Source organism: Clinocottus analis, unplaced genomic scaffold (assembly GCF_023055335.1).
Source record: "Clinocottus analis isolate CAN_PGR_092001 unplaced genomic scaffold, fCliAna1.0.p SCAF_22, whole genome shotgun sequence".
In the NCBI taxonomy this organism is placed as follows: domain Eukaryota; kingdom Metazoa; phylum Chordata; class Actinopteri; order Perciformes; family Cottidae; genus Clinocottus; species Clinocottus analis.
The window spans coordinates 9,604,133-9,624,924 of NW_027175954.1; the positions used below are offsets into that span (position 1 = coordinate 9,604,133).

General features: G+C 40.4%; 1 protein-coding gene across 1 annotated transcript; it reads left to right on the forward strand.

Moving 5' to 3' along the window:
- Nucleotides 1–350: 350 nt before the first annotated feature.
- On the forward strand, nucleotides 351–5,210 carry si:ch73-109d9.3 (uncharacterized). Its single transcript, XM_068588499.1, has 4 exons — nucleotides 351–1,165; nucleotides 1,243–1,385; nucleotides 1,519–1,612; nucleotides 3,034–5,210. The coding sequence occupies exons 1-4, from the start codon at nucleotides 862–864 to the stop codon at nucleotides 4,233–4,235; spliced, it is 1,743 nt and encodes a 580-aa protein (XP_068444600.1). The 5' UTR covers nucleotides 351–861; the 3' UTR covers nucleotides 4,236–5,210.
- Nucleotides 5,211–20,792: the final 15,582 nt, after the last annotated feature.

The window sequence follows — 20,792 nt, forward strand, 5'->3', positions numbered from 1 at the left end:
ATAAACTAACATACAATTGTACAGGCCTAGTTTTTTTTTATGTGAAAGTAGCAAGTGCATATAGTATCAAAAACAATTACATAAATGATATAAACTATTTGATCCATCTTCATTTTGGTTGAAAAAGTGTGATCTCACTGTTTCCTTTCTTTTGATTAAGCATTTTAAGAGAGCCTGGTAAGATATACGGCATTTCTATTTCAAACAATGAGTTTAACTTAAAATGGACTGCTTGGTGCAGCGTGTAGGTTTCACTTTATTAAAACGCGTTTTGTTATTGTCAGACCTCTGCTAAGGCCACCGTCGTACGCTCGATATGACGTCACGACTCACGAGGAAAAACAAGGAGGACCACAAGCGATTGTTAAAACGCTAACTGGGTTGAACGCTTAATACACATGCATTTGCTGAGCTAAACAGCTGTCACTCACGGAATTCTTGAACACAAGTGTAAATAGATCAAGACGTGAGGCTCGACTATGGTTTTCATAATTTGTTATGGTGTCACGTTACGGTTTGTTGACGTTTTTACGCAGTTATCGTTCGATAGCATACGAATGCTACCATTAAGCTAAGGAGTCACATTAGCTGGCTTTTAACAATCTGGTACTTCGTATCAGTAAATATCTCGTTGGGCATCGTGAGCCCAGCCTTTAAACGATCATAATGCAATGAATAGCTGTGTATTGTTCATTAACTTTGCCTGAAAACCCCACACCAAGAAGTTAATGTAAAGCAATGGTGTTACGTTAAAGCGTAAACAACCTGTGGTAGCATTCTCCGAAAAAAACATATAGGCGTCTATTTTTCTCACAAACACCCGGGATTCCGTTATAAGACACGAGACCCTGTCAGTCAATCATGTCGGATCTGGACACCCTCGTTGTAACTTTCCAGACCCAGCTGTCGGATGTAATGGAGACTGTAGTAAAGACGGCCATGTACGAGGTCACCAGGTTGGTCGAGGACGGCTTCTTGGAGGAGATGCAGCGCAGGAGCCGGGAGGTGGAGTCCCTGAGAATGCAGTTGCAATGGGCTGAGACACAATTAAGTGACCAAGGGGGGAAAGAGGGAAGGAAAACTGGGAGGTGTATCGACTGTTCAAAGGAAGATGTAGAGCTGTCCAGTAATACTGAAGACGAAAGGCCGACAGAACAACAAAATGGTAAGACAGAGCAGAAATATATGAACATACGCACACACTTTATTCTGTCATCTTACATCAGCAATTGTGTTTTCCAGACATTTTTGGGAGCTGTGGTGTAAAAGAAGAAGGTGACTCTGTAGAACGGTGGTCAATAAGCTGCACACAAGAAGTCATACCGGAGTCAACACAGGCAGAAGACACATCTGCATCATCTTTCAGTCCTACAAGGAAGTCACAGGTGGGTCTAATGACTATCTCATAGTAGAATACATCAGTGATGCTTAATCAGTATTGTTCCTAGAGTCCTTACGCATATCTTCTCCTAAAAGCTTTCAACTAACAAAATAACCCATGTTTTTTGTGCTGTTCAGATGACTGAAAAGGACGATTTGTTGACAGCGCTGGATGTGAAAGATGAGAATAAGCCGTCTTGTTTTTCTGTGCATTGGAGTGATCCTCTTGATGGTAAGTGTTGTGCTATGTCCCTTCGTTTTCTTTGCATATTAAGTTTGAACATCTATATTTACATTTCAAAATAAATATGAAACATAATATCTTGCACATGTTTACATGATGAACACTTAACATAAATAATGTATCACACTTCTTTTTAAATATGTAGTATTAAAAAAGAGCAAATTGCAGATTGTGGCATTTTCCCCCCCGTAGCTAGTAGATTTCAGAATTCATTTGTCACCATGGCTTGTAAATAGGTTAATAGTGTCTCACGTAGACAGTTTTAGTACAGTATGTTACACTTTTATACATTGTGTCTTTATGTCGAGCACCTTTGCATTGTTTTGCTGTGTTTTATGCCGCTCTTCTTAAGAAATGACCATTATATCCTGAAGGAGACACAATTTCAGTTCAAAACGGCGTGTCTTGTGATTATTGTACTGTGCCTTATTTTTGGATGTGGGACTAATGATTCAGAATATGGGTTTATTAGCTCAACAAGACAGACTTGTACTACACTTCCAGCTTCTCAAATAATGCATCTAACTTGCTTCGGTTTCACTCTGCGTATGAGCATGAGGACTGTTCTCATGTGTTTCTGTTGATACATCGGGTTGTGGGCACGTTGCCATTGCCGCACTCTTGTCAATAATCTCCTTTTGCTCATTCGCCCAGCGAAAATCAATGGCTTTCAATTGCGCAAAGGAAACTGTGGATGGAAACTTGGGAGGAAGCTATGAACATGGCAACTCCGTCGGGCGATGTCTGCCTTTACTCTGTGATTCAGTTCAAGGTAAAATAAAACACTGGCTACATGGGAACAGCGCTCAGCACGGCAGCCAAACAGTCACTGCTGGTCCTGAATGAGCGCTGGAAGCGGCTTCATCCAGACACGCGTCCTGGAGCCGGAGATAGCTGTGTGCGACTACGGATTGTAGTATGAACCCAGACACGGGGCGCTTAATGTTCCGACATTTGTTTTATTGGTGGTATTTACACAACAAGCATAACGCAGACATAGTTGTTAATGTCCCACGGTCGATAGCTGAAATGAAAACTGTTTTACAGGAACGCGACCGGGCTAAGTGACGATAGTAACTTGGGGTCACGGGACTTAAGCCACGCCGGCTTTCCGCCGCAACTGCTTGCAAAAAGCGAAAAACGAGTTAACCACATAACGTGTCGAGCGAGTAAAATCAGGGAAACAAGTGTTACGCTTTTGGTGTGAATTGGGCATAAGCCTGCAGACTTTTGTACGCCTTGAAACTTGCCTGTGTGTAAAAACTTGTCTCCAGTACGCAAAATCCATAGCAAAACCCATTAACTCCTACTAGCAGCAGGCTAACGAGGTGGACCCCAAGATGGCGCGGATGAGATGATGACGTCACGTGAATACGCTCTATAACCACTAATTCTATTTCTTTTTCCAGCTGAAGCAGAACTTGAATCCCCCATCGCCACTGAGAAGACCCAAGGGGCACAACCAAAACAGCCTCAAGAGAATAGTGAGAAACTATTAAGTGATGTCATTAAGCAAGACACACAGATGTCTGCTGCCTACGTCTTTCCTGAAGACCATGAGAACACGCTCATGGCCACAGATCCAGCTTTAGTGGTGGACAGTGGTTGGACTATCGCAACAGCTGGTTTACTGCAGAATCACAGACTTGCAACAGAACAGGACTGTGATCCAAGTAGAGGTCCGCTAAAGCAAACAGAACACCAGCCGTCCAACTGTGTCACAGCACATGTGGATGTTCTAGTTACTCCAAATAGAGACCAGATTTCATCCGCAGTGTCCCCTATGTTAAGACTCCAGTCCAACAGTGATGCGTTGGGTGTGACTATCAAGCAGGAGGTAAGTGACGATTCGGATGGGTGTATGGAAAGCGAGCCTAACAAAAAGAAAATGACAAAGTCCAGGATGGCATCATTTTCACGCTCAGTAAAACAGCACAGAGGGAGTTCAGAAGCACTGAAGCAGAACCGCATTTCCCACAAAGCCACTGTGCAGGAGGTTATGAAGCTACATTCCAAAGTGGGCACGGGTCTCAGACTGCAAGCTGCTATACAGCACCTCCACAGACCGATGAAAAAGGCCCCTCACACGTACTCGAACAGTGGTAGTGCAGCCCTGTCATTAGCTCACTCTCATAGTGCAAACTTAAATTCCCTCAACAGAACTCCATCCACGTCTAAAGCATCTCCTCCTCCTTCACTCTTAGTCCAGCGAGTTCACCTGGGCGACAAACTGGCAGCAGCACATAATCGAATTGGTGGCCCGTGGGTCAGCATCAAGACACACCAGTCTGCCAACTCCCTTTGCAGCGACGACCCTTTGCCCCATCCGGACTCTCACCCTCACGCCGGCCCCAGGCACCTCCTGCGCTGCGGCCAGTGTGGGAAGTGCTTTCCCCACCCCAGCAATCTGAAGGCCCACTTGCAGACTCACACAGGGGAGCGGCCTTTCTGCTGCGCCCTCTGTGGTCGCAGCTTCACCAAGCTGAGCAACCTCAAGGCCCACCGGCGGGTCCACACAGGAGAGAGACCATACTGCTGCGTGGCCTGTGGCAAACGCTTCACCCAGAAATGTAACCTGAAGCGCCACCAGAGAATCCACCTGGATGTATGATGGTGGATAGCAAGTGCTATAAGGACAAGTGTGTGTTTCTCTTGGGTTAAGATGCTACAGTGTTTCTATTGTAATGTTTACAATTGCAAAAATCCTTCTTGTGTACTCGTCTCTTGAGTGATCGTACCAAGTTGTCTTGTGCATTCCAGAAAGGTTCATCTAGTAACTTGTTGTAGTGTTATTAAAGGATGAAAGGCAGTGTGTTGTGAGTCATGCAGAGATAGGTCAGTTGTCACTTGGTCAATAAATATTTATTCTGTGAATTCAAGTCCAACTAATTATTCCACTCAATCGCACCATGTTTTTGAGCAAAGGCACACCTACTGTACAACTGACCATGGACCTGTATTTATTTTCTGTATTAATCTGCTGCTCATTTTTACTCAAGCTCCCAAATTTAAATTTAAGTTATTCATCACATTACTTTTGTCCTGAAAATACTAAGAAATGTAATGGCACTGCAGAGGCCTCTGAACCTGGATTAGAGTAGATCTTAGATGGCTGCAATACAGAAATGGATGGGAACACACCTAATACATTCACATAAATATAACATGTTAGTGGAACTGCAAGAATTCTGAAATGTGTAGCTTTAGCCCAGTGTTGCAATTAAAAGGATGTTACACCACTTTTACGTTTATTTTTAAGTCATGTTTCTTTTTGTTTCCATTATCGTTTATTTCTATCCATGTATTTACATATAAATTAATTGTATTGTTCTCCATTTAACATATCTACTCTCGCTTGTCATGGTTTTCAGTGGAAATAAAACGTCACTGTTTTTCAGAAAGGTAGTATTCAATCAGAAACCTAAATATTTCTTCAATCAGTTACAATATACATGTAACAGACATAACCACCACACAAGGAACGCTCGCTTAGGTCACTTGATACCTCCAACCCCAAGAACAAACCTCCTCAAACGTATAGTTATTTTTCGTGCAATTACTGCTTGGAATTCACCACTTCCACATATAACTCATACAGGTATAATCTGTAATTTAAAAAACAATTAAAGGCACACCTTACACAATTCAAGACTTCGTGTTTTCTATTGCTTTTGTAGTCATCTGATTTTTTTTTGTATAAATTAAGGGTGCACTGCACACATCCTAGTCCTCAACTACATCTGACTACTCTTTATTTTTATTTGATTATTCTCTTTGTAACATTTTAAACATTTTTTACATTATGTTTTGCATGTTTTTGTATGTATTCCATTTTGTCTTTTCTGTGGACCCCAAGAAGATTCCTAAGATTACTGATGGGGATCCAGTAATCTCAATAAATATGTAAAGTGCTACTGTAGGTATTATAGATTTTAAAAAAGCATGAACATTTCAGATAAAACTAAAACTGGTCAATGAAGGGATATTCCTTTTTTTCTGATCAATATTTATTTTATGCTTTTACAATCTAAACAACTATGCCGACTATTTTATAGGCATTTCACGTGACAAAAAAAAATCATTAAAACAAAACAAAAAACATAAGATTGACACTTCTCCAAGAGGACGTATGATTAATATGAACTCTTAAAAACACTAAGTAGGAGATAGTAGCTTAAACATGTGTCTTATACTTCACATTTAGATTATTGATTAGCTCCTCAGTGTTGTTCTCAAAAGTCTGGTAAACACAAGCCCAGGTCCAGAGACTAGAATGAGCCATTAAACACAAGTTCAAGAATAAAAAAAACCCTAACCTTAACCCTTCCAATTGAAAGTCAGCGCTGTTTCCCTGATATCTGTGAGATACCAGGGTTGTTGATGTTTTTATAGCTAACGTAAACTCATATGCAGATGCCGAATGTGTGTGAAAACGCAATGAGTGATAGTAATGATGATTCATTTTATTTATGTAGCTTCAGGAACACAGGGGAAATTCTTTATTTTTATATCGTTATTTCTCTTTTTATGCTATTTTTTTTTTCTTGCGTCAGTGTCCTGCAGCTGTGCGCGCACATTCATCATTACGCATGGTTTAAGTATTCCTGTGAATGTCAGATACAACTTTCCCTGACGCGGCTGCAGTGAGCGTTTAGTCGCTAAGAAGTCTGTTAAGAGTGGGTCAGACCGACCTTACGTTTCCTTCTTAGTGAAAGAGCGTCTTAAGCTAAGAACGACTCTGGGAAACACGTCGTTCACAGCTCATAAGACGCTCTTCAGCGCTAAGAGCGTCTTAACGAATCGCACAACAATATGTCAGTACCTTAATTGACCACCTGGTGTCAGGCTTTCACCTAACAAATACCAGGATGATAGAATATAATGTCATGAAATTAGGCCTTTTGTCTGGCTGCTAAGGTCTCATTAGGAATAGAGAATAGAGTTATCTAACAGAAAACCATCCCATCAGAACAAGTCACAGTTTCTGTAGCGTCTGCACACACTGTTTTAGTCCATCTGTGTCAAAGCTTGTGTGTGTGTGTGTGTGTGTGTGTGTGTGTGTGTGTGTGTGTGTGTGTGTGTGTGTGTTTGTGTGTGCGCGTTGCATAGCTCATGTTCAAGATTAAGCTTGATGTGTTGTATGTAGTTGGAGTCACAGCAGCATCGTGCAGATAACATTTTCAATGTGAGGAAACAGCTAGAAGAGGCTAAACTTTCTCTCAGAGAGAGAGAGAGAGAGAGAGAGAGAGAGAGAGAGAGAGAGAGAGAGAGAGAGAGAGAAAGAGAGAAAGAGAGAGAGAGAGAGAGAGAGAGAGAGAGACAACGTGCATTAAAGCAGCTCTGTTCGAGATGATATCTTTTCTTTTTGATGTTTGAACCGAATGACTAAAAGTTATCTATGTAGAGCAATTGAGGAATACCAATTTAGCTAAATCTGCAGTGAGTATAATAGATATGCTGCATGAGGGTGTTGTGGCAGATGGTTGGTTCTCAGTTGAATGTGTCGGAGTGCACATTATTCAAACACTTTCTTGTGTGTTAGCCAACATGCACATTGTGTCTGTGTTAAAACATGAGCTAGAGAATGTGTTATGTAAATGTAAATCTGTTTTTCTTTATATTTTTCAGATTCCTCCTCTTCTCCTTAGCCTCCTCATTTGTTCATAACTCCTGTTCTCTGTATTGACTCTCTCATTTGGGACTCTTCATTGAATCATAAGCCACACTTTGGCCACTGTATTATGAGGATTTAGAGAGAATGTTTCTGTGCACATGGTGGGTCTGTTTGGTTTTTCTTTTGGCAATGTCAAAAAGCTACTTTAAGCTAAGCAGCCATTTCAAAAAGTGACAAAAACACAAGATATGTTTACATTGAAGTAACAAAGCCCAAAAGCAGCTGAAATAATTATGACGGAAGCAAAGGAGGAGGTCAGATGTTGTTAGGACAGATCTACATAGTAGACATATGGAGGAGGTTAGTGTGGATGGATTAGTCAGCTACACATTAGACTTCAACTCAAGAGACTTTGTTTTCGAATGATCACAATAATTCTGTAACCTTTACCGCATGCTTATAATTGCGACCGTGGGAACGGCCCCCTACCTTTAATAAAGTACACCTTTAACCTAAACCACAATGTTTCCCAAACCTCAACAAATAGTTATTTTAACGACAAGTAAGATATTTCCCCAAAGCAGCCAAGTCTTTATCAAAGTAGAAAGGGACATGTCGTCCTGTCGTTACTGATGTCAGATCACAAAATGCTTCTTTGTCTGTTTTCAGAGGGCACGGACAAATATTTAGTCATTTTATTTGGAAGTCTTATTGGAAACTATTAAGCATTTATCACAACCATCATATGAGTGAATGGGGAACAGACAACACCTCTGTGCTGAAGTCAAACTCAATATTCTTGCCCTAACCCATCCTTTGCCTATATGAAACCCATCTTTCTGGTGTGAATACACTCACAAATATAACATATGAAACTAAATAGGAATATGGGGGAAGAAACTATGCTCCTGTGCTTTCGCTAAAATAGTAAGACTATCCTCCCTCCAGCAAAAATACAGTTATAATACTTTAATCATTTTGTATAATCCCTCAATTACCTAAATGTCTCGACTTGTTTTGGCCTCAGACATCCTACTGTTTTTTTTTTTTAATATCTTTAAAATTGTAACATGTGCAGCTCAGTGGTTTGTGTCTGCTGCCTTTCATTACAGAGCCTGTTAATGTCCCGTTGGGCTGAGAGAGACAGAGCAAAATGAGAAAAAGGGCAGACAAGAAAGGAAGGAGAGGGAAGGTGTCAAAGGATAATGGTACTTTGAATAAGAAGACAAGCGTATCACAGTCGCGGGATAATTCCCATTTCAAATTCCTGACATCACATAGAATTGTTCCCCCATTTACATCTATTTTTTACATTTACGGGGCAATCAATAGTATTAGCGGCGCACGACTGAGCTTAGAAAATAATGTCTTTTCCTACTTGAATTGATAGCTATACTTTAAAAGAAAGTTCTTCTTCTCTCTTCCGTGTCAAATCATTAAAATATTAAATTCAGTGCTTACGGGGTGCACTGTGGAAGATTTATTTCCAATGTTGCAAGGCCTGTGTGCCTTATTCATAACTCCTTCATATTTCATAAAAGCAGCTGAGGCAGAATAAATTGAACTTTGATGTTTTCATTCTAACTTTTATTCCAATTTTTGTAAGCAAACTAAATCCATTAAGAGGCGCTTAAGTCCTTGGACTTCACCTTATATTTAGTGTGTAAAAATAATTATTGCAGCTAAAAAGTTGGCAGTGCTTAACTTGTTTTTTCTGATAAGAAAAGACAACATTTAGTTCACACCTAACATGCGCTCTTCACTTAGTCTTTCTGCTTTATCAGACTTTTCATAGACAAATATCTCAGGAAGGATGATGAGTCATGTGGTCAATCCAGATACATTTCAACTCCGTTATCAGAGAGCAACGTGAGATTGGTGATGACACTTTGTTGATATTTTGTAATGTCTAGCATTCGTGAAATGTTTGCATTTCCCTAGTATTGTTTTTTTTCATTTCCACACAAAGGGGCTTCAACTTGGGGCATTGCAGTGTTTTGAATCATTAAATGAGAGAGGCCCCATCAGGATACATTTATTACTACTATATTTATGTTCTAATAAATATAACTTAATATTCTAACTCATTGTCAGGGACATTTGCACCAGCAGACAAAAAGACTCAATAACAAGACTTAATACTCAGAGAGGTTTTTCATAAAAGGTCTTTACTTAAAAAAAAACAGGCAAAAGTCTGAGTAAAACTATTGGAGCGTGTTCGAATAAACATGAGGAATACACAAGGAACTTGCAGCTGGTATGTGCATGGAAACAAACTGGCAAACACACAATGGTAGGGATAATGAGGGACTGGGACAGCAAGGCCCAATCCCAATCTCCAACCTTACGGACTCGCAGACTTTGAGTCACGCTCCCTCTAAGTCCATGAGGGTTTATGGCTGTCCCACTGTCACATCGTTGAGTGTTTTGAGGGCTCTCTGGCAGACATTTTCAGCCCTTTTCCGTAAATCAACATTAGATGCAGACTTTGCCGAAGGGAATTACCCACAATTCATAGCGATGTGACGTTAAACACACAATTACCGAAGAAGAATGGAGACCTAAAAACCAAAAAAAAGGTAAACAAAGAGGCACATAGGTGTTCAGCCTGATAAATTACATTCACACAACAATATTAAGGATTAAAGATAGAACATAAAAACACATTAAATCAGAGGAATGCAAGCAGAGATTATATACATTACATTTGATTTTGTAATTGAAGGTTTTGACAAAACCAAGTTAATTGATTATTGATGTGTTGCAGCAAAGTGCTGCACCGTTTTTATTTACACCATCTCAAGCCCTCACAGACTCTCACACTCAACCACTACCGGGTGACATCAGTAAATCCCTGAGGATTCAGGGTTTGAGTCTTGAGGGTAATAACCAATAACCAATCTCCCTCTAATGCAGTTTTCTTGTTGATGATAGGTGCTATAATAACCCCTGAACACTTGACCAAGAAAAGATAACTTTATCCTCTAAAATCTTATTGTTACACATCTTTACCCCAAAAGAAACAGTTTCTCATCTATTCACATTTTTTGTATTACTTCTTATGCTACTATTCAGTTGTTTTTTTTTCAAATTTCTTTATGTAAACTTATTTTACTGACATAACATCTTATTTTAGTTTTCTCTTCTTTATCTGCTATGGATAACTTAACACTGGATCGCTCTATTTCTCTCCATGTCAAACAGCCTTTATATTTTCTTAGGTTTCTTCAATACTTTTTCTTTTGAGTAAAGAAGACATTGGTTATTGTTAACTATCCAAGGCAAGGCAAGTTTATTTGTATGCCACATTTTAGCAACACAGCGATTTAAAGTGCTTCACATAAAACCATTAAAAGCAGATTTAAAAACAGTTAAGAAAACATTAAAACAGTCAATAAAAATTACAAATAAAATGAATAAAGGTTGCAGTGCAGTTTAAGAAATAAAATGCAGTAGTGAGATGCAGCATTGAGTCTGGTTCAATTAAAGGCAACCTCAAACAGAAAAGTCTTCAACCTGGATTTAAAGGAGCTGAGGGTCTCCGCAGACCTGCAGCTTTCAGGGACCTTGTTCCAGATATGTGGAGCAAAAAAGCTGAACGCTGCCTCTCCATGTTTAGTTCTGACTCTTGGAACAGAAAGTAAACCAGAACCAGACGACCTGAGGGGTCACAATGGTTCATAAGGTAGCAGCAGATCACAAACATACTTTGGCCCGAAACCATTCAGTGCTTTATAAACCAGCAGCAGGATTTTGAAGTCAATTCTTTGTTTGACAGGAAGCCAGTGCAAAGACCTCAGAACTGGAGGGATGTGATCCACTTTCCTGGTCTTAGTGAGAACTCCGGCTGCAGCGGTCTGTATCAGCTGCAGCTTTCTGATTGGCTTTTTACAGAGGCCTGTGAACACACCGTCACAGTAGTTAAGTCTACTGAAAATAAATGCGTGGACAAGTTTCTCCAAGCAATATAATGAAGCTTTTGAGTATCTGACCCAGTGTACCTTAAAAAAGACATGACCTCGTTTGCAATGTCTTGAACCTTTTGTCGATTACAATAAATTCAACTCATCCTTTTAGCATTCTCTTCATTCTTTGATAAATACGGCTGAATAGGTTTCAAGATGAAAGTCTCAGCTAAAAGCATTTCGTGGCATTCAGGGAAACTCCTGGTGCTAAGATAAAATACATTGTGAATATGTTCCCTTGACACAAATAAGCACTCCTCTTCTATACAAAGTGAACACGATGAAGAGCCAGCCACTTGACATTGAGAGTCATTTATGAAGTATGAATGAATTTCTATGTCTCTGCACACAAGCATGTGTGTGTGTGTGTGTGTGTGTGTGTGTGTGTGTGTGTGTGTGTGTGTGTGTGTGTGTGTGTGTGTGTGTGTGTGTGTGTGTGTGTGTGTGTGCTAAAGCTTGACAGCAGTCAAGCTTTAGCAAATCGGTAGGGTTCACACTGTTAATGGGCATGCATACATTTCATCACTGTGTGTGCATGTGTGTAATAATAGCTGTATTGGTCTCTTTGCCCCGCAGTCTCACAGTTTGACACTTGTTTGTCCTTCAAGTCTGGCAGAACCTTCTGAAATCACAACACCCATCTTGCTGTGTGTATAAGTGCACTTGGAGTGGACAGACGAAGTAACAAAAAAAAACATCACCTTTAATCCTAAATATTTGTACTCTGCATACATAATGACTAAGAATATATTGTTTCAGTAATTTTAAATGCTTTGGATGTGTGATTTATTACACACTCCTCCCTAAAGTACTTTTTCAGCATGGACCAGAGCAGCACAGGGTCAGGCCGGATCCTTGTTAACAAGGCCTTTGAAATTACTCTGAAGGCCTGCAGTGTTTTCTCTCAGTGGTAATCCGATTTAATTTTGTCCTTGAATATGTTTGACAATATAATAACGCATAAAGTCAAATTTATGTTCAGACAATTGCATGAGTGTTCAGATATTCCAAAGTTGCATGGCTAGTCGGATGTACCTTTAAGGCCTTCGAGCAAAAAACTGTCCAATCTGTCCAACCACCCTTATCTAACACCTTGTTAAATACTCAGCGGACATCATCATTTGAATAGTTTGCCCACACATTCAGAAACTAACAAGGACTATTATGCTAAATGTCACCTGGTCCCATGTTTGTGTGTGAATGAGGCCTTTTAATTAAACATAACCTTATTTAGAAATGTATAAAATTGTCGCTATAAGGCGGGTTTTATGTATTTTCTTACTGTCAATCAACCCCAATTTTTGATTTGTGCTGTTTATGATCCGAGCTCCATTGTTGCCCAAAAGCTATTAAAGAGCCACACTGCTGGAATAACAGATTCCTAATAGGTTCCTTCATTATGATGAGCATGGGCCCTGTGCTTTATTTTATTTTATTCAACCTACTCACTTTGGTCATTAAAAATAGTCCCTAACAAATGCACAATTTACTCTTGTTTGAGTGACATTTGCTAAAATCTGTAATGATTTTTTTAACTCTCACCTCTTTGACCCTTTCCTTTCCCTTCCTTGTCTTCCACCCACAGCACACTGTTGATCTGGAAGTCCTTCATTGTTGTGTGAACAATTATTGCTCAATAGCGCAGTGGATCAATGCAATCATTTTATTGTGTTGCAACACACAAGCACACGTGTTGTGTGTGCTGGTAGAAGCAGCACTACGAGGATCTGGAACATTGGAAATTGCCACTCTGACTTGTCATTTCCCCTCGTTTAGCTGTAGGCACATACCCACCCACACTCCCAAAAGACAGCGGCTCCTGTCGCCTCTGCCGTCAGGCAGCGGTTTTATTATTCGGTTTAACTACTTCCTCCGATTCGCTGTCAAGAAGCTGAAAATGCCACTTGTGTGTTTGCTTTTACAATGCATAGAGTGATCTTCAATTTATTTACTTTTATAGAGTGAATTTAATTACTGACTTTTTTTCTCTTGCGTGTGTCCACACAGTATATGTATGCACATTTCCATTTCCTCCCCAGAGTTTTCTTTATTTAAGATCAGCTTTTCTTTTATGGTCAACATTCATCTCCACAAAACAGTAGCAATGTTCATGTATAGTAAAAGTATACCTTTCACAATCCAACAACAGTTTATAACTTTGTAGTCAATGCACTATTCAATTCATGTAAAAAAAAAAAAAAGAAAGAGAAAGTTTACAATAATTTATACTTTAACTATAAATGGACAATGGTGCCAATTTGCAGAGCATTTTGTTACACCAGACTTCACTTTGCTGACAGCGCTGTGAAGCTTAAGCTCCATGCTGATAGCAGCATGTATACAGCAGATATGGTGTTTACACCATTTTCACCATCATAGTTTTGATCATTAGCATGCTTGCATTTTGAGCACAAATTAAATTGGACAGATTGGCATTTTGACCGCAAAGTAGTACCAAATGAAAAGTAATTTCAAAGAAAACCAGAGATGTCAGCCTCATGGTGGCGCTAAACGAAACGGATCCCTTTAGTCCTGAGAATGAATTCTGGATCAGTGAGCAAATCGGCAAAAGTGAGCTACAGAGTCAAGATTGTGTACATTCTGTCCCATCTTCTCATTTGAGTCTTGGAGCCTGAGCGGAGAGCGGCTGGCTCAAGAATCTCTAATTTAATCAGATTTTTATTTACCTTTAGTGTTCTTTAAAAAAGTATGCTCATCATGAGCATCAATTCAATCAGTAAGGTCACAGCATTACTTAAAAACATGAATAAAGGAATAAATATCAGTTGGTTATTTATCAAACTAAAAGATTTTAGGTTGGCCCCAAGTACTGTTGATTTTTATTGGTATTTCAGCAAACTTGTCTTTCCTGTCCAACTTGGGCTCGCACACACACTGCACCACACATCAAACAGCTCCTGACATCAGAGGTTCTATCAGCCGAGGTATACCGCTGAATCCCCAAACTGCCATTTGAAAATGTTGTCAGTGCTCCCTGAGCGCCGTGCGAGAAATTCACCAGCTCACACTCCTGCACCATCATTACTTTTGAAGAGAGCAGCCAATGACAGAGGTCATTAAAAGTTTATACCACTGAAACCGAACGTGATAAACGTGTCCGGTAACCGGTTGCTGAGAGACAATACAAAAAGACACAAAAATGAAAGAGCGATCTTCACAGAAAATCATTCACATTTGTTCATTAAAACCCGTTCTAATCGTTATTGCTCAATGATACACTTGCTAGGATATAGCATCACTTATCAACGTGATGAGATATAACGTGAAGTGTCCTTCATATGAATTAAAATGTGTTGTTGAAAACCTATTATCCTTTGAGCCCAGGCTCTAAGCGGCTTCAGATGAAATGCTTTGATTAGCAGCATCATACTGTTACTGACACAATACATTTGATAAATGGCTGTTTTCAGTAGGGGTCAGTGTTGCTCCATTGAAATTTTTGAGACGACCAGCATGTGTGTTTGCTCATATATACTCGTGTGTCATTTGTAGAAAACCATATAAATTTCCCCCAACTCCCAGACAACAAAAACACATGTTGTCTTTATTCTGACTTTTTTTACTACGTAAAGTGTTCTACCCTCTGGCCACACGCACACACACACACACACACACACACACACACACACACACACACACAAGCAAAAGTGAGTGAGGAGAGTCAAAGCAGGCCGTGAGTGTGGGTGAGATTGGAGAGGGATGATAGCCATGGTTTGTGTTTTCCCCATTTCTCTTTTGGTAAAATGAGCCACCCAAAAAAAAAAAAACACACGGACACAAAAGCATACTCACCCACACCCACACCCACACTCACACTCACACACACACTCACACACACACACACACACACACACACACACACACACACACACACACACAGACAGACACACTTCTGACTTACTCAAGAGGGAACAGAGCAGATGCTGAATCCCTAAAAGGGACAACAAGCAGAGTAAGAGTGCTGTTGAAACACACGCTTGAGCTTTTCTCTATGTGATCATTTTTAATTTTTAGTGCGTGTCTGCGAACGTGTGTGTGTGTGTGTGTGTGTGTGTGTGTGTGTGTGTGTGTGTGTGTGTGCGTGTGTGTGTGTGTGTGTGTGTGTGTGTGCGCGCAAGTGGCTATTTCGAGGAAACACAAGTAGGATGAACTGTGTGAAGTGTTCGTATGTGTGTGTTATCAGTGTTGGCCAGGATGATTTTGCTTTAGCTGCTGGCTAAAGGTACTGCCTACACCTCTCTCTCTCTCTCTCTCTCTCTCTCTCTCTCTCTCTCTCTCTCTCTCTCTCTCTCTCTCTCTCTCTCCCTCTCTCTCTCTCTCTCTCTCTCTCTCTCTCTCTCTCTCTCTCTCTCTCTCTCTCTCTCTCTCTAGTCTCTCTCACTCTCTTCCCAAAACCTATTCAGTGATTCGAGGGAGCCAGGAAGGACAAATTCCAAGGCTACATTTCATGTCACTGGCTAAGCCTGCTGCGACTATCTGGACAAACTATTGACTGTCTCCGAGCCAGCAGACAGAGGTCTGTCTCTCAATGTACTGAGAGAGTGCGATAGAGAGAGTTAGACAGGGGCTGGAGATGGAGAAAGAGAGACCGATCGGATTAGCTGAGTTGCAGTTATTCCATTACCTCTCAGCCACGCATACACAAGTGTCTGTGTACACACACACACAGGACACACAAACACACACACACACAGTTTAGTTGCTCACACTGTGTTTGGCCGGAGACTGCAAATGTTCCTTGCTGAACATAAATGAAAAAGAGAAGAAGAGAGAAGAAAAAAGTGCAATGGTGAGAAAATTGATTGAGCAGCCGTTCCTTTAATTGCATTCTGAGCGCCGGTTCTAGAAGCTCTGAGTTCTGTGAGCGCTGGAATTAAAAGTATCCTGGGATGTCCTCTGACGATTCTGTCTTTTGAGTAGCTTAGCAGCATAATATTTAATAACCCCTGAGTAAACACTGGGAGGAATTGCTCAATAAATAATTGAAGCGAAATTTATAAATAATTTCCCCTCTTAATCTACTCCAGTGCACTGCCGCCAGTTCCCCAAAGTGACGCTCATCCCTCTGGACAGTCAGCGGGTCTCGCTGGCTGCCTCATGGGGGCGCTCTGGTTATACTAAAGAAGTCACCTTCTCAGGACTACCAAATAAGAAACTAAATTATATATTTAAATAAACGTGTTATTCACCAAAAAATAGTGCTTCTTAGAAACAGGCCCCAACCCTCTATTAAAATCCTGTTTTTGAGAAGACTACTTTTGTTATCGGTGCTGTCTCAGATTTCTGGGCGCTTTCAGGAAATGAGAGAGGTTTTGTGCTCCCCGAGCAGCTGCACAGCTCGACAACCTGCTACTGGGTCTGTATGAAATGTCAGACAGTATATTGAAGCAGGCCTGTTCGACTTTGGACTGGGGTTGAGGTGTTCATATGGTTTTATCACCACATCACAATTAAGTAGTGATATTACACAAACTGTGCGTTTCCTTCCTCCATTCCTTTCCCCTTTTTCTTGCTTGATCTCTTATCTTTTCCTCCTTTCAATCCTTCATTCACTCTCTACTTCAGTGAGTATAGTAGCCTTGTGTACAATTAGCAACTGTTTGTTAATGAGAATAGGAGGGGAGGGAGGGGGGGGGGGGGGGGCTCATTAGTCATTATATCATTAACATTTCATTGCTCTGTGCTAATCCTAATAACCATCTCACACAGTTTAATTGGTTCTCACTTTCTGTTGCGACCACAACGTTTGTGATCTTTGACATGAAGTCTCCCGTGACGCAATGGCTCGGTTTGAGCTCAGGATACAGCATTTTTTTTTGTTTCAAATTGTGGCTTTAGACATCAGCTACCAAATAGTAACGTTAGGAATTCCGGGTATAAGAATGGATGGATAGCAGACATATTCCCTTTTTTCCCCTTTCTCTTTTTAACATGGACTAAGTGGAGCTTCAGAGTTTCTTCTCTCTCCCTCCGTGTCCTCCTTCTATCCCCTCATCTGTCCAATAGTGGATCTAAAAATTGTACAGGGTCCAAACAGTGGAGGCTGCAGGAGATGGTGACACTCTGAATGGCAAGGCGAGTGGAGGCAGGACAGATCCGCCCTCCATCACTCATCACTGGAGAAAAGGGGGGAGACTTGGACACAGATGTGACGGGAGGAAGGGACAGAGAGAAAGAGAGGGAGAGAGCGAGAGACAGCGAGAGTGATGGGGAGGGGTGAGAAGGAGAATGAAAAGGAGTGAGCAGCCACCCAACACAGTCATCAACTACCTTCCATCAATCATCTTTCTCAGCCCGAGGGCTGCCGCAGCTTCATCAGCATCAGCTCCTTGTACATTATGTGCCTGTGTATGCATGTTAGTAAATATTTGTTTTTAAAAAGTGTGTGGAGGAGTGTGTAGATATACAATGTAAGTATGTATGTGTGCTTTATTGGTCTTACACATATACTATACTTATCTATAAACTATTTTTGTAAATATACAGTCAATATGAATAATAAAAGAACTGCATGAAATATTATTATCTTGAATTTAAAACATTCTTGGGTTTTGATAACTTAAACAAATAACATTCAACTTTAATAGATTAAAGTAATTTTGCCACAATGACTCACCATTTCTTTTGTTGGAGCCACCTAGCTCTACTGCACCGAGGGCAATCATATCAATCTGTAGCATGATGGCTACCTGGGTGGATCTGTAAAGGCAAAGTGAAACTAGAATTATCGCCCCACGGTTGTATGCGTCCGTCAACCAGTAAACTGGACCGCTCATGTGAAATATATGTGGTTGAAACTTGGAAGGTATTTAATAAAACATATTAAGTGTATTCTTTGGCAAAAATAAAAGTTATCACTGTATTGACGTGTATAATTCAATTGATTCATTTCCAATGAGAAACATGCTGTCATCGCTTAGAAGTGGAGAGGAGTGTAGAGCACTGATAGAAATCTCTGTCACGTGGCGCAACGACAATCACCTGAGTCTCAATCAGCAAAACCAATTAGCTTGTGGTGAATGAGAGGAACAGGAGGTTCTGGTTGCAAGAAATGAATAGGCTGGACTCAAAGTACTTGTGGTTCATGTCAATAAGAACTGGACTGGACTCTGGATGCTGGTCACCTCTTCACACAGGGACAGAGCAGACTGTTCTTCCTGAGGAGACTCTTCAGTGTGTCCAGCAGGTTCCTGCAGATCTCATATCAGTCTGTGGTCAGTGCTCTGTTCTTCTCGGTGGTGTGCTCGAAAGTCAGCCGCCTCAACAAGCTGCGAGGGAATGCCAAGTCGTTGATCAAGTTGGAACTGGACATTGTGAGGAGATAGACGAGGGACAACATTGAAGCCATCTTGGATAACCCTTCATGTCGCAGATTGCCAGTGTGTTGCAGAGCAACTTCTTTTCATTCCCAACTCTTCAAACACAGATGCATCACAGACCCCTTCAGCATCTGTTTGAGATTCAACTAATGTTAGAGCAACTGATGGCCAGAGCACTTTTTTTTAAAGCCGTGTTCATAAAGTACAAAACAAACAGACCTATTTTTTGAAACAAGCGTAGTTTTTGAAAAACAAATCCCAATCTTCCCCAACCTAACCAAGTTGTTGTGTTGGGAAAGTAAAGTTTAAATACTATGTTTATCTATGTTAGAAGTTTAAAATTAGAATGTATGCATGTAATGAGCAGAAACTGTACACTGTAAAGAGTCCATGATATTTCAAAAACAGATGAGGGGTAGAGGAGGAAGGACAAGATAAAAGCCTGGGAGTTATTACTCATCTGAGTTGAGGGTTTAAGGACAGAGGACATTGTTTTCTCGGCTTTCAGTTCATTCATGCTGCTCTCACGCGCCTCTCCACCTCCTTATCTCTGCCTAGTTATTGCAGGTCCATCAGCGTCATCATCAACTCATCATTCTATCAGCTTCATAAGCCACCTCGAATACGATGCCTGGACTCCACGGGGGATGTATCTTCCTGCTGATCAGAGCAGTTGGTCGTCGATTACAATCTCCTGTAGAGTCCAAGCGCCAAAGACTTTGTCAAGACTGTATCATCACATATCACCTCTTGTTATTAAACAATTATTTTTTTCTTAAACCGACTGGTCTCTCCTGATTGAAATATGGATGTTGCTGCAAAGAAGTAACAATTTCTAAAATATGGGTGCTTCACACACGTCATCAACCTGGCAGCACATTATGACACATTGAAGTTGACCTTTGAACATTTAAATATAATGTCAACACTTTGCTCGCTATACAGCATATAATTCAGTTCAAGAGTCTCCTCATCACACACAAAGCGCTTCACAACCTCGTCCCTTTATACCTTTCTGACCTCCTGCACCAACACGCTCCACCACCGCAATCTCAGATCTGCCGACCCCAACCTCCTTACCCCCCAAATTTTGCATAACGCAGTTACTTCACCGCTAAGGATGCCAGAAAACAACAACACAGTGGCTTGCTGCAAAAAGTTTAATCTAGTAATCTAATAACAGAATAATCTTTTGGAAAAACATCAACAGGCGATTCAAATCAAATGAATTTACCAAATCAGTGTCGCTGAAATTGGCAACTTAAGTGACACTCCCACACTGCATATTTTTTAATTTAGGAGGAGGACGGCATGACCCACCTTACTCTCTGATTGGTGCACCCTGATATTCTTACCCTAGCCCTAACTGATGTAGCCCATATCTGCATTTGTGGTAATTGCAGTAATGACTGATTTGGTGTGAATGCAGCCGTATGGTCTCACTTTGGCAGCCTGACAGATTCTGTCAGACGTCAGCATACACTTTCTAAAATCATCACTTCCTGATATATTTCTCCAATGAAAGCTTAGCTATACGAGGCTGCAAGATTTTTAATACAACATTTTTAGAAGAAACCACATTCATGATGGTTTTACATTGGAAAAAGTCAAAGTGGCCAGACCTGACCAGACACATGCTATATTTATGGAATTAGTTCTTTGAAAATGAACTGTACAGAATTTAACATTTTTATTTTTCATTCTCTTTATCTCAAAATCAATCAATAAATGAAAGACCAGTGTCTGTGGCTGTCCCAGGACTATAATTAATTACATACCTACCTGCTTGCACGTGTCGGTGCACTCACTGTCAACTGAGTTTTGTTTTTCAATTGGATAATTTTGGTCGTTTCATTTTTTCTTTCTAGATTTATGAATGTAATAAATAATGTTACTGTTTTGATTACTTCACAGAAGTACCATATATACTTTTTTATCTGGGCAATCAAGCTTGATATTCAATGTAGAGTCATTTTAGAGCTCTTTTCTCATTTTAGAGCTCGGATAACCAGGCATTTCTATCTTTCAATTTGTTAGTTGATGAATCTCAAAACAACATAATGTTGTATTCTACATATATGCTTTGCTACCAAAAAACAAATATTGTGACATAACCCCTTTTACAACATTACAAATATTTCCCTGATAAAAGCTCTATTTAAATGTCTGGTGATTATATAAATCTACACTTGAGTAAATGTAAAAGCTGAATGAAGGATATTCAACCATTGTTTCGATAAAATGCATTT

Coding starts and splice junctions, on each gene's coding strand:
- si:ch73-109d9.3 (XM_068588499.1), top strand. CDS start 862: ATGTCGGATCTGGACACCCTCGTTGTAACTTTCCAGACCCAGCTGTCG. Junction 1,166..1,242: donor GCCGACAGAACAACAAAATG/GTAAGACAGAGC, acceptor TGTGTTTTCCAG/ACATTTTTGGGAGCTGTGGT. Junction 1,613..3,033: donor TTGGAGTGATCCTCTTGATG/GTAAGTGTTGTG, acceptor TTCTTTTTCCAG/CTGAAGCAGAACTTGAATCC.